At 39.5% G+C, this 14,716-nt stretch overlaps 1 protein-coding gene across 1 annotated transcript in view; it reads right to left on the bottom strand.

Annotated features, from left to right (window-relative positions):
- Positions 1-14,716, bottom strand: part of PHLPP1 (PH domain and leucine rich repeat protein phosphatase 1) — a 144,881-nt gene that overhangs the window by 48,597 nt on the left and 81,568 nt on the right. Inside the window, exon 4 of the mRNA XM_069853552.1 lies at positions 2,683-2,849. Within this exon, the coding sequence (XP_069709653.1) occupies positions 2,683-2,849 (167 nt within the window). The remainder of the gene's footprint in view (positions 1-2,682; positions 2,850-14,716) is intronic.

The following is a 14,716-nucleotide window of genomic DNA, read 5'->3' as shown; positions in this document are numbered from 1 at the left end:
TCCCAATCCATTCCTGACTGTACCTGCCAAGTCAGTGCATACGTCAGCATCTCATTACTATGACCTATCTTCTTGTAGGACTACTCTGCGGGTAGCTGAAAACTTGGTATTTTCTTCTGTCTTTAACATAACTCTTGTTTTGAAATCCAGCATTCATGAGCATTTGTTGAAAAGGACCAGCTAGTACCAAGAGCTACTTACAGCAAGACAAGTTTTCCTAGGCTGCCTTGCTAACCAGATTTTAATAAAAAATTGTACCAGGAAGGGTAGGTATATAAATGCCAGTGTGTTTTGTTCACAATAAACAAGTACATGGTTATTTTTGAGCCTTACATACTTCTGGGCTTGATTTACTGTTGCTGTGCCCTGTGTGTGGCTGTAATTTAGCAATTAAGAATTTGGTATAAAAGCCAACAGTACCAAATCAGTACAGCAGAGATTTTGTACTTGCTTTGCAGTGGTTTGAAAGAACACAGGAGAATAAAAAAAGACTTTTGGTTTATCCAGTCAGGTTTTACCTCGTGTAACCCCCAAAAGATCCGAAAGTGGTTCTATGAAATTACATTAAAAAGAAAAAGTCAGACAAACAACTTGCCTTCCCAGGAATGACTGAGCTTCCCTTCCATTGCACATGTTTTCATACTGAAATTCACTAATAATCTCAAAAAGATGTTCCCTTCTTGCTAGATATTTGTGTATTTACTCACTACGGAAAAGCAAACTTACAGTAGCAGTCAAACTGGCTCAAAGTTTTTTGGCAGCACAAGTAGAAATCAAGTTTTCCCACCATAAGGAGGGTAAGCCAACACTATTTCTTAGGACAGGAAGAATCATGGCTTGGGAGAGCACTCCAGGGCCAGGCTCATGCTTTTGATGCTGTTGGGAGGCAAAATATAACCAATGGAGCATTGCTCTTCATAACCCTCAGCAGGAACTACTACCTCTCATCTCTTTCCACTGGCACAGCAATGGAAACAGTAGCTTGCAGCTACTCACTGTCTGGGTGATGCCACCTGTGTTGGATGAAGGCAAGGTAGAAGGACATCAGCAGTGGCAGAGGGAAGGTCGAGGCCAAGGGGCAGGAGTTCATGAAACACTAGCTTCGATTCACTGAAACAGTGCAGTGTAACCTTCACTTTTATTTTTTTTTTTCTTTTTTGCTCCAAAAGGTCACAGACCTTCTCATGCCTTCTTGGCAAGATCAAAGTAGTGGAGGCAGAGCAGACTATCATTCACTGACAGAACACGAGCAGCTCTCAAAAGAATGAGACACTCCATCAGTCTTGCACCACTTCAGGTATACACCACTTAGCCAGACTTTCCTGATGTGGAATCTCAGAAAACAGGAGAGTTATATTTGGTCACCTGAACTCTGTCACTTTTGCACGTTCAGGCCCACATTAGCAAGGAAAATTCTAACACTTTATTAAATTTCAGCAAGGCTCTTCAGCCAGCTGTTCCTACAATTGCACCAAGAGAGCATTAAAAAATGAATCTGCCCATCACATTATTTATAAATGCTTTCTAATCACTGGCAGAATTATCTGTAGGTAGATGGACAAAATATAATCAAGTACCTCCTGTAGATTTTCTGATATTTAAAAGGAAAAAATATTAAAAAATCATTAAAACAAAGACATTCATTATCTGTCCATGTTCATCACCTAACTTATGCTAAAATTCCACTTGCTATCTGGAGGCCTATACTGACATCCACAGAACATTTAATCCAGTACTCCTCACCAGGCTGTGCTCATAAGCTCTTGGAATTACTGCCTACTTTGTTTGTGAAGGAGACCTGCTGGGTTCACTCAACTTCCATTATGCCAAATGTTGGGATTTTTTTTCAGAACAGAATTGTAATTCTATAAAAAAAAACCACACCACATGATCCATCTTGTATTTTTCAGTTATTTTTCAAAGATGAAGGGATTTAGAAATGTGGTCTAAAACCTTTCATTTGAACAGGACCATTCACAAACATAATTCTGAGGTACTCTACAATTCAGGTACCACTGAAATTAAAATCACAGTTTTATATTCAGTACAGAAACATTCATCTTTCTGAATACAGAAAGTCTGCTGATTCCACAGTTCTGGGACACACATATTAAATCATTCACATCACTGATCGTGCTGCTGTCTACCCATTTGTTATGTTCTTGGATGAGCTGCAGTGGAAAGAACAACTGGAAGGTCACAGTTACTAGGAAAGAAGAATTATGGCTGAGCAGAGTAGAAAGAGGGCAGAAATTAGGCTGATTTTATTAAATCAGGTCTTGCTTTGTTTGGAGGGTTAACAAAAAGACCTTTAAGTAAAGTCACATGCAATACCACCCCTACCTAGATACATCCTTTCAATGGGGAGCACTCATGGGAGTCAAAGATCCAAGAACTATAGTCTGGCCTCAGTAGGTAGGTGGAAAACAACACATTCTGGAAACTGCATTTTAAACCGAAAATAATCTTGTATTTACAAGAAAAACATTAAGTGTTTTATGAAAGCTAGTCTGTTTCCAACACACAGATTTAACCAACTTGTGAAGCATGACAGTCTGGCCATTCCTCCACAGAAGGATGTAGTAATTTTTCAAATGAGCATAAGTTCAGGGAAGTTCCTAAAGACCAGGCATCACTTGGCTCCAAGGGTAGAGGAAAACCAGTAGAACAATATCACTTTACCTTTGTAATTCACTAAGCGCTCTATTTGTGGATGGGCTAGGGTTTAGCCTCAGGAAATTCTGCTTTAAATTGAGATGAGTGAGGTCTTGGCTATAAAACAGGTTGGCAGGCAGATGCTCCAGGCTGCAGCATGAAAGATCCACTGAGCTTATGCGCTGTGATGCAACCTGGAAGTTGAGAGGTACATCAATATGTTAATATTGCAACAAAACAAGAACGCTTCCTTCACCCCTACTAGCACAGGGGAAAATGTTTTTAAGCAGAGCAGAAGTCAGTGCTAGCATACATAGTTGATACAGTACGGTTTACATAATTGCTGCAAGTTATGCCATGATGTCTTGCTTTGCCTCAGGCCCACAGGTTGGCAAAGGTTTATCAGACTAATAAGTGAAATGGATCCATTTTCATCATTGAAGCTATGCTATACTCCACAACCAGAAAAAAAAGATAAAAGATTTGACGTAAACTTCAGTTTAATCCTTTAGTTAGCAAGCAGCATCAGCAAAAATACAGTGCAGATGTCTTCTCTATTGCTTCGTGGCCAGTTACTATATCCAAGTGAGTGGAGGCAAGGGGCTAAGAGTTATCACCCTGTCTCGGTTTCAAGGGTCAAAAGCAGGTATTAAATGGCAGAAGAAAGAGTAATCCCATTTATACCTTACTAGAGAAAAAAGTACCATCACAGCAGCAGAAAAGAACTGAGCACTCGTCTCTTCTCACTGAATTAGAAAACTGTTCAAGAATGATAAATTATAACAAAATCAAAATTGAAATCTGAAAGTTTAACACAGTCTTCTAGAAAGGGGAAGGTAAAACACAGGTTAGGGAAGCTGAAGAAATCATATCACCTAGCGCTACATACAGCTAGCATCATACCACATAAATCTACAGGCAACAAATTCAAGTAACAGCAACTCTGCCCCTTAAGAAATCTCTAAGATACAGCTGGGTGAGCAACATCCTGCTGCTTTACTTATTTACTAGGCTGTCTTAAACACCACCACTCCCCAACACTGCAACATAAAATTCATATTTTCAGTCCAATACTATTAAAAATATCCTTTCATAAAGCAGAGTTATGGAGCTACCTACATGACAAAGCGCCACCACACAGAAGCATAAGGTAGTGAGAACGGTGGGCAAGGAGCAGGGGTCAGATACTAGGATGATGAGAGGTGTTTTTAGAGCAAGCATGACTTAGACCAAAGAAGGAGAAGCAAACAACTTCACCACCACTTTAGACTTCTGCAACTGCACAAACAGTACTCAAAGGGTTATATGTTCTGTCAGCTGCTCATTGCAAGAGAAGCAACCATTTCATTTTGTCATTGGCACTTTTACTGGCCTCACATGCCAGGATTCTGGAAGTACTAACACTGCATCTAAAGGTCAAAAAGAACAAAAAAAACAACAACTTATAATCAAAGCCCAGTGAAAGTCTGTAAGAGCTTCTGAACTCTGATGAGGGAGACACTACATCACCTCCTGCCTCTACCATAAAGTACCCTGAACCTAGAGAGATCAGGTTTCGCTGGCATGACTGAAGCAGCTTGACAGTCAAAGGAAAGCCAAGCAGGTTTTTGTCTTTCTTTTTTTTCCTCTCCAATGCAAGCTACACAGGCCTCGGGATAAGTGGTATCTATTATAAACACACAGCCATAAGCTTTAAGAGGAACAGACGGTGCAGTGTTTTTCTCTAATGCGTCCGTTAATAATCCAGTCCTCCCACATCCATTAAAATGCTTGAATTTTTGTTACTCAATTAGTTCAGACCTTTTATTACTGTAGCTACTATCTTTCTTCTCCTTGTAGTATTATACAGAAATTATTCACAGGCTATTCTGAGCAGCCGTTTCTGAAAGCTAGGTATTCAGCCTGTTAATGGTGCCAGAATCTGCCTGGTATGGTACAGTTCTCATCACACTTAAAGCACAAGAGAAGAAAAAGCGCTGACACACCTTAAATGAAAAATGAGAATGTGTAATTTCAGGTGCAATGCTTACATACCTTGTTGCTCCTGCTACTTGTTTAGAATGTGATATGAACAGTAATAAACAACCCACCAGTGCTTAGTAAGGCACGTTTCTCTCAAAATATCTAAAGCACCAAAACTGGTAAATCTGAACGTGAACCATGACAACAGCAGCCAAGCAAATGCCTATTCTATTCTCATCTCCAAAAAGGATGCAAACCCCTTCATAAAATCATTGAGCCCTGTGAAAATAAACTTGTTAAAAGTAATTTTGGTTCTAAAAGTTCTATGTTCTGCTTATTTTTTTGTTTTCTTGTTTGCATTTTGCTTTTAAAGGAGTCATTTTGCTATGTGAAGAATTTAGATAAAATTTTCATGCAATTCAAATATACTGAACGATGCCTCTACCACAGCAATAACTGTAGAAGCCAAAACCATATTTTAAAAGGTGTGAGTTCTAGAATCAACTATAATTTTATTAAAGTCATTTTGTTAGCAAAATAGTACCATGAGAATAAACTTCTCAGTTATTACAAGGAATACTCATATAAACAAACACAGTTATTCTCACATGCAGGGATAAAGACTTTTCTGTTTTCATTGCTCAATACTGTTCTGCAAAAAATTTCTAGAGAACAGAGGAACAAGATGAAAAAATGAATAACAGTGGCAAGGGAGAACAACATCTTAACAAAGCTTTCTTTGGTTCACCAGAAACTTTCATCAGTTCTTTTGAAATTGAGTATTTAAATTCTGAAATTATGCTGTCCCCAAACTGAACAATAAAGGGATATTTCAATCTCAAAGTCATCTTCAATTGACTTAAGTGCAGTATGACTGTGCATGTGTGTGTTTGCTCTTGTTCATTAAGAGCAAAATATTTTTCTATATAATGATACAATCTTTAAAAAAACATTGGGTTTCCTTCACTCACTGTGGGGAATCACTGCACAGATAAGAAGATAAAGGGTAAGAAAACACTGACTAGCACATCCCTCACAGTCAAAGACTAAAGCATCCAGAGGAAGGGATGTTAACTGCAGAAAGCAGGGTTTCCAGAGGAAGGAATAACCCAAAACAAACAACAAACCAAGACATTCCCCTGTAAATAAATATCCCAACAAGTTATCTGGGCTGGATTCAACAGACTCATGCTCCCAGAAAAATAGTGGAGAGCCAGTGTGGTAGCAATGCTAGAGGGAAAGGCTTCCTACACGTGGGACCTGCATCAAAGCACTCATTATCTCTTATTTGGTGTTTTCTTCTGGAAAACTAAACGTATAACTGCTTTACATGCTTACATATATATAAAAACAAAAACACAAGCAGCACAGTTCACAACTCCCCAGGCAGAAGAAGTCATTGCTCAGACCAACCCCTCTGGAACATCTTCTCATCATACCCTAAACCGCACATACATCCTTAACATCTGTTTTCATGCAAAAACCTTGTACTTTTGCAGCTGGAGTAATGACCTTCTTGGAAGATGGTGTGTGACATTTCTCAGTTACAGCAGCTACAACATAAGTTGTAAAGTCAACGCTTGTTTTTGCTAGGGAAGCAAGACACACAACACTGACAGCACTAACTCAAGTGCATAACAAGGTCTGTGCTTCCAAAGAACCACTTTTCAGTTAGGATTCTCAGTTATTAAAAATACAAAGAAACAAGATGAAACACACTGCTTTCTCCATTCCCTGCATACAATTTTTAAACATTTCGAAGCCAGTAATTTTACTGCAACATCTTCAACTGCAGTACTAGAGCGGCTTTAATACAGTAAGGCCAAACGCAACATTGAACAAACCACAACATCCAAAGGAACACTTTTCTCCAGTTGTTCTCCTCTGGCCTACAGAGGTTTAAGATCTTATTTTTCGGTCTCTGTGTGAGCATGGCATACTGAAATACACTTTCAAAGAAGTGGGATACAACTATAGCACACGTACAACAAAGAGCCCTGGAACTACCCACTGTGAGTATCAAAACATTGTCATCATGCTTTTAATTTTCCCTTACAGCAGCTTTATTCTGATATTACGCCGCCAGGGAGCTCTGTCCCTCCCTTAGGCAATACCACCTTCTGCTGTTCCCCACCTAAGAGCCACAGACACAGCAAAGAACTAGGAGTCTCCCAAATATGAAACCTCCTTTATAGATACAGGTTACTTTTGCCACAATAGTACTTGCAAGCATAAACAATGATTCACAAAAGCCAGTAGTACCTTAAAGAAAAAAAAAGACTGAAGTGCTTTGATTTTTTATTATTATTATTATTCTTTTAAAAAAGAAAACAACATTGCAAGACTGGTAAAAGTATTACATGGGTTCACCGTAAATCTTCAGCAGCTAGCAATAAAAATACAGAAAAAAATACTTGCATCAACCAATATTCTTGCCTATTCTTGCTACAGAGGGCTAAAAAACCACTTCACTTTGTCCATCAGTATAATGCCACCTCTGTCACTGAGCTATGCAACAAGAGTGATTATTGTCTTTGTTTTAAAATCTTGGCTATACTACAAAAATGATCTGTTGCTGACAATGGATGTCAGCAAAGAACACAGCTGAACCCAGCTGTATGGACAAACACAAGCCTTGTTTACACAAGGACATCTTTTGGTGTGACCTGTGGCGTGAATTTAAACTAACGTAATTACGTCTTTTTCCTGTTTACCCTTATTGCATTCCCTATAGCTCTATTGAGATAAGAAATTACTATTTAGGACTTCAACAGAAGACAATTAAAATAACTAAACAGCCCACACTGCACAGGCAGCCAAATTCCCAGTCTATTTGAACTGATTTGATGATGTTAAATTACACCTGCTGTAGACATGCTAATGCAAAGGCAGTGTAATTTTTCTCCTTTAGGATTTGTATTTAAACAGTTTGATAATCATCACATCCCACCAATGCCTGCATAAGGCTTAACTAAATCATGATACATACGCTTGAAATAGCTAAACTAACTGCTTAGAGCAAACAGGCTCTCCTCGCCTCGGAACTAACCTTGCCTTAAACCCTAATCCTCCTTTCTATTCAAACATCAAAGCCCCACTCGGCTGAGAGGCCTCCCTCTGCTGTGCTGAACTCCACAGCCAGGAAACACATCGGTCCTCTCAGTTACAGCCAAGTGACAAGGAAATGTTCAGACTGGTAAACAAGCTAATGCCAAAAACCTTAATGAAGAGGGAGGAGAGGAGAAGAAATATATTATATAAAGGTTTTCTTTTTCTTCAAAGTCACACAGTTTCATTTTTAAATGACAGCTTTTAAAATGGGTGCAGTTCAAAAGGTGAAAAGGTTATGGCTTCTCTGGCCTCTCCTCGTTGTTTTCTTCCAAACTTTAAATTAGCTTTCTAACTCAAGCTAAGGGCCTTGCAAAGAAAAGATAAAATTCAGCATAGGTCTGTTGGACTTATAAACCCAACAGGCAATGCCATAAGCAAAAGCCGACAAAGGGCAGGAGCACATGCCAGCGCAGCCGTGTTCACAGGGCACATGCTCCTTGCCCCATCTCTCCTCCGCAGGTGATGCAGCTAAAAGCCTCTGGTACCAATACCTCATGCCAATGAGACTCAGGGGCACAAAGATTATTTAACTTGCTCCTGCTCTCCTCTCTTTAGCTCTGAACAAAGACTTATACCACCTGCAGAAATAGCTCATTTCTAATTTTGGCTCTTGTGCAAAGCTGTAGCAACTTAACAGAAAACAGTAGCAGCAAACTCTGTGGGGAGGGAGAAATATGGAGGCAATGAAGCAAAACCCGCGCTCCTTTACCCTTCATGATGGGAGTACAGAAGAAATTTCATAGACATCAGTGTCCCAGGTGTTGCGTCAACATCTTGGAAGTGATACTTGGTCAAAAAAGTGACATTTGTCACCTGTCATTTGGAAACGCCTAGTACTACCTGAAGTCATTACCAGAACATGAGTATTTTCATTCCTCCAGGAGCAAAAGTGCTCTTCCTTCAGAGACCAAGTACTGGTATCAGTATTACACAGGGAGTGATATCAACACTGTTTCCTTGGTGGTAAGTCATGCTGGGATGTTCACACTGATAAGATCCCTGCAAGGACAAGGCTTAAGGTGCAACCTGGAGTTAAGGGACAGTAATTAGCTGTAGCATTAAGCTACTTATAATTCAGACAGATGAATCTCCACTTCGTGAAGCAAGGAATACTAACATCCTTGAAATAGCTTGACTGAAAACAATTGCTAAATATTGCAAAACTGGTGACAGTCTCACAAAAACTGAAAAATACCCCTTTGTCTTCTTAGCTCTTACCTTATACTTAATTTTTTACAAAGACAAATTGCTGTACGGCCACCAAGCAGGCTTCGTAATGAGCAGTCCTCCAGCAAAAACCTCTGTTCTGCATTTACGATAGATTTTAGACAAGACTCTTCCCAGTGAGGCTTCCAACAGCTGTTCACTTGTTTGAATCTCCCTAGCCCCACATGGAGAGGGTTGTGTGATTTTGTTAGTTTTAAATAAGAGGTTTCTTATTCAGTTTCTGACCCGGGTTCTAACACAACTGCATAGTATGGATTAATTCTAAAGTGAAATGAACTCTTCTCATGCCGCTATTTCATAGTAACTCAGAAAGGCTTGCTAACCCAAAGACTTTATAATACAAAACCATGAATATAGCTCTTCTGGCCCAAGGCCTAAAACTGGTCTCCAGCACTACTTCCCTCTTATTCCTGGAGACCTCCCTGCTCCTCTCACTGACTACAGAAAAAGCCTAAGGAGACCAAATGTCCCTAAAAGTAGTTTTTGCTAATAATGCCTCTCATTTTTATCTCTCTGCTAGACTTTACTTGGATAGGCTCTAAGTGTCACAGCCATTCAGTCTGAAGACTTACTCAGTTATCACCTTATACGTTCTGAAGTACAAAAGCCTCTCCAGTTCCATGGGATCTGTTCAACAGCGACACTTAGCTCCTCTGTGCTTCATTAAGAGAAAAGTTACGTCCCTCTACTCACTCGCACCCCTCTATCCCCACAGATGACTGACAACACTTTAGGATCCTCCTGGATTGAACAGACCTTAAAAGGTAACATCTGCAACACCTCACAGAGCTTCTAGCTGTGAGCCATGGTGATGCTTCTCTGTATTTATGCAAGAATTGCTTCAATAATATCAGAACCTGATTTAGAGGCTTCAAAAGACATTACTTGAAAGCTATTCCAGATGTGTGGGCGATATGTAGTTTTCCATTCTCATTCCTGGCTGCAGTACTTCAATAACTACTCTATTATTAACTGAAGGCAGCAAGTCCAAAACAAGGATCACAGACTCTTTGAATTTCAGCAAGGAAAAAGAAAAAATTAAAATAGCGAAACAATAATTTGGCTAGGACAGATATTAAGAGAAAAGCTGGAAGTTACCCATTACACCACATCAGAACTGGATGAAATGCTTTGAGATGGAAGAGTAACCAGCTGAGCCAAAACACCAAGCGTCCGGCCTGAACCACCCAGAGAGAGGCTACAATGAAACACATTCGGAAGTTCATTTCCAAAACATCAACTAACCTCTAACAACAAAAGGCACAGAAGAATAGGTTTTGTGGGGAAAGAGGAGGAACACCTTGAACTGCTATCATAAAAAGAGAAAACTGGCTTTGAGTTTGCTTTGCCCAATCATCTGCTTTCTGACTTGAGAAGACAAAAAGCCATCCATAGGAAGAATGACCAGATATGACTGTAGAGCAAAGGTCCTAAGTATTGCAGATTTCACACACACACAAAAAAGGAAGTCAAGTTCTGCATGGAAGCCAGAGGTTTGTTTACATTGAAATGCTTGTAATCACTGCTAAAAGGAAGCTGTGGGTTTATTTTTAGGGATCTATTTTTAGATGAAGCATTATCTCAATATTGTCGTTTCCTAGTATCAAAGGAAAAATTGGTTTCCTTCTACTAAACTTAGAGTCATCATGTTTCCTGTAAGTAAGGATCAGCTAAAAAAAGGCCCACTGAAAAATGAAGAAATCATTCAGAGTTCCTTCTTTTCACTAGACATTGAAATCTAGAGTTGCAAACAGGCTAATGGTGCTTCTTAGCCTCACAAATGTGAAAAAAACCTGGTCAGCTGATATCCTCAGAGAAAACAAGCTTTTCTGCAGAGCCCTGGATCTGGTTAAATGCTATTTTCAAAAGATGTCACTGATGTTGGCATTATGCTAAACACATTTTTAGGTTATACTAGTATAGAGACTCATTTTAAAGCCTCCAAGTGCTACTGGCATAGGAAGCAAACTGACTGCTGCATGGTTCACCCTCTCAGTAACTACCATGTCCCTGACCTCCAACCTGTCCCCAACACAAACACAACAGCCCAGAACCACAACGGTACATTCAAACACATGGACTAAGAATATAAAGTCGGAAGATGATGTCAAAAACACAAATAGTGTGTTTATCGCACACAACAATTCTGTGTAGAATCACCAAAGGTAATAACCAATAGCCAAAGATAAAAGTTAATATACCCATCTGGAAATTCAGATCTTGTGGAAACTAAAGTAAAGTTCTCTAGGTTTCCTCAAGAAGAGGGATGCCTTTTGCTTAGAAGACTAAACAGACATTTGGAGAGGAGATACTGCATCCAGTGACTCTAAAGTACAGGTTTGCAGCACTTTAACAAGTCACAACCCAAACTACTTTATACTTGTATATTATTTTTCTCTATACTTACCCTTGGCATTGTTCTGTGGTCAAGGCTTTGGAAAAAAGGATTCTGAGCTGGTTCTGACCTGACTAGTAAGCATTAGAAAAGCCTGTTGTTAACGCCTGCAGAGACAACTGAGGTTTGGTAATGAAAATCCCTGCAATGTTGAACTCTGCAAAGACGTTACAGCACACTATAGTATCTAGAAACACATATGAAAAAGATGAATTGGCCAGTGGGCAAGCCAGGGCAAATACAATGTAGGGCTAATTTAACCATGAAACTAGTGGCTTCAAGGGTTCTTTACTGGCCGAAGTCTGTATTCCTTAGTAAAAAGCTCTGTGAAGTCTGAATTCCACATTGAAGTTGGAATCTGTACCTTAGTCTTTCTCCTGGCTGACCATGCTTGATAGAAGACATTGGCATCTGACAGTGTCTGAAATTAAGATGAAGCTATATGCACAAATGAATATGGCTTATTACCCATCACTTTAACAAGCAGAATCTTCTGTACTGAAAGAAAAATAGTTGATTCTTTTTTACTAGCTCCAAGGTGGATGAAGCGGAAAAGCAGCTAAGCATCTCTAGCAAATACGCTCAATTGTTGCTCACAGCATTTCCTCAGCACCCTCCTGTAAAACATTTGCACACACTGACCATTTTGGTCTCCTAGCTTGGAAATACATTTGCAGAACTGAAATCAAGTTCAGGAATTCATTTTTAAATCCTACAGAATTTATTTATAGACATGTAGTGTGTAACATCGAGCTTGTGTGCAACCAGAACTCAGACATTTTTAACTCAGCAGAAATAAAAATTGCTTTTCTGGGGTCATAGATCAACTTCATTCTCTTCACAGAGTTCAGACTCACCTTTTACAACATCGTCTCCAAACACAGTTGTTGAACTTGTACTGAAAAAAGAGCTAGAAGACTGAGGCACCCGGTCAGAACTAGGAAATTTTTGCACTGCTGCTTCAGGTAGGTCTCTGCACAAGTCGAGGAAAGATGCAGACTCTTGCTGCAGAGGCTCCTGCCTTACTTATATTTATAGTCTAAACTCAACTCTGTTGTAATTTTCGGCTAGTTTCACAGTGCAAACGTAGGAAGAGAGCATTCTGCACTGACATGAAAGGAGTAACAGCAATATGGCAGCATGCCCTTCTCCCTTGAAATGCTATTCTTGCTATTTTTAGTACTTCGTAAATGTAAAGTACACTGACATCATAACTTAGTCTCCTCTTTTTCACAGCAGGCTAGGGTTGTCTGGAACACCACATGCATTTCCACTGAAAAAAGGTGACTGAAACAGGGAAGGGAAAATACAAAGGCAGGCAGGAGAAAACTCTTAAGGTTGATAGCTTTTAAAGCAAGAGTCTTTTTTTTGATATTCCTAGACTTTTAAAGAGGAAGGTTCTTTTCCGTATAGTTGCCGATCCACCTTGGCACCTCAGCCCCACACAATAGCTTATTCCCCATTAAATGCACTGTTGCTACAGCCACAGCTGTGCGACTCAGCCTGGGAAGTGGCCGATTTTGTGCACGCACACAGGGCTGTGTGCCTGTACATCTCCAGCTACCTACACGTATAGTGCAGCCATGCACAGGCAGCCTACATGAGGCAGTCATGCATTATTTATAGCCCTTGTCTCTCATCACCTCTCTTCCTCTACCTGCCCAGTTGAACCAAGCACTAAAGCAGGAAATAATTGTCGCATGAAGCTGTCAACACACTTCCTGCTCTTCTAAAGCTGAGAGGGGAGAAGTTCTGAGGGTTCAGATAACCTGTCTCAGCATGCCCAGTGATGCAAGTTATTTCCAAGAAGATAATATTCAGTAATGCATCCCTACTTAAACTCTGCAGTACTGAATTTCTGAGGTAGACATTAACACTCCATTTTAATTGTATGCCTTGGAACATGGAGGATTGATAACTCTTTTTACTACAGCCAGATCACACACATCATGAGTTGTGTGGCACTCAACAGTTACACAGCAAATTCAATGCTGAAAAACACAGCTAAATTCAGCTGTTAGAAGTGTCACGTAGAAGGAGCTCATCACTGCACCCCCAAACACGAGCCTCACAACAGCAACTTCCACCACTCAGTATCACCTTACCCATACAACCTCTCTCTCTTCTGCTGCTTTAAGGGTGTAGCTCTAAAGATTTGGAAGCAGCAAATAAGGAAAACCCTCATCATGTCTTCACTGTTAACTTCACATTCTTTGCCCATCCTTCTGCATTTGACATTCAAGTTGTAAACAGTGGCAAATTAGAATCACTGCAAGTAATTGTGTGGGTTCCAGAACCATTATGCCAACTTTATGCAGACAAAATTCTTCAAGGCTGTGAAGATGTCCCTTTTCTTCCCCTGCTGCTCCCCCTCCCAGCTGCATAAGCCTATTTTTCAACATTTGGCAACAGAACGAACATATTAGATCACAAAGGACCAAATTTGTTGGCGTTTTCCTTTTGAGCTTCCTTAATTAGGACTCTAGTACTTGGGAAGTAAATGGAGAGAAATGCACTGTGGTATATAACTATCAATATTAACGAACAAGGCACATTTCCAGCTTTTAAAAATATTCTGTTTGAGGCTAAATCAGCATATCTAAAAGTGACCTATTTGGAGTAAGTATGCCACCAAGTTTGATATTTAGGTCAGTGTTTGTGCAATAACTCCAGTCCATCCTGAAAACAGGAGTTCTGTTAAACTCAGGACACATACATACAGGAAAATCAACCCTAACAGCTATTCAAAAACCCCTTCCAAAAATTTACCAGGGCAGAGAACGAGAGCTGTCTTGGCTAAGATAGATTTTACTGTAAGAAAGAATCAGATTATACATAAGTGATGCTCATTTTAAATTAAGTTGAGCCCCAATCTCTGCAGACATAAATTCAAATCTTATCTAGCACACATGTATTCATTGCAGGAGTGATGCATTAGGATTTGCCTCATTCTGGAACACCATTGCCAATATTCTGTGGGGATAAAGACTGCAGAGCAAGCATTCTTCACCAAGTCCCCTTTCAAGATTAAGCTTGTTACTGAAAAGTTAAAATAACATCATCTCTAACTCTTTTGAAGTATACAGAAGACAGAAATTTTTTTCATAGTAAAAAAAATGAATTCAGCCATTTTAGTTACATATTTTACCAAGGATCTCCTCCTATATTAAAATTTATAATTAAACCTTTAATTACACTTGTAAGTATCAGAAGCCTCAGTTTTCAGGGACACACATAGGGAACATGAAAGACTGCAGAAAAACTACTGCTTAACATAAGTTAGCATGAATGTCAGGTTCAAAACAAATACCATTAATAACATCTACACTTAAAATACAATCTTAACTACTATCCATAATAATTCAC

This window comes from Phaenicophaeus curvirostris, chromosome 3 (genome assembly GCF_032191515.1).
Source record: "Phaenicophaeus curvirostris isolate KB17595 chromosome 3, BPBGC_Pcur_1.0, whole genome shotgun sequence".
NCBI classification, from domain to species: Eukaryota; Metazoa; Chordata; class Aves; order Cuculiformes; family Cuculidae; genus Phaenicophaeus; species Phaenicophaeus curvirostris.
This window is presented reverse-complemented; position numbering and strand designations above follow the sequence as displayed.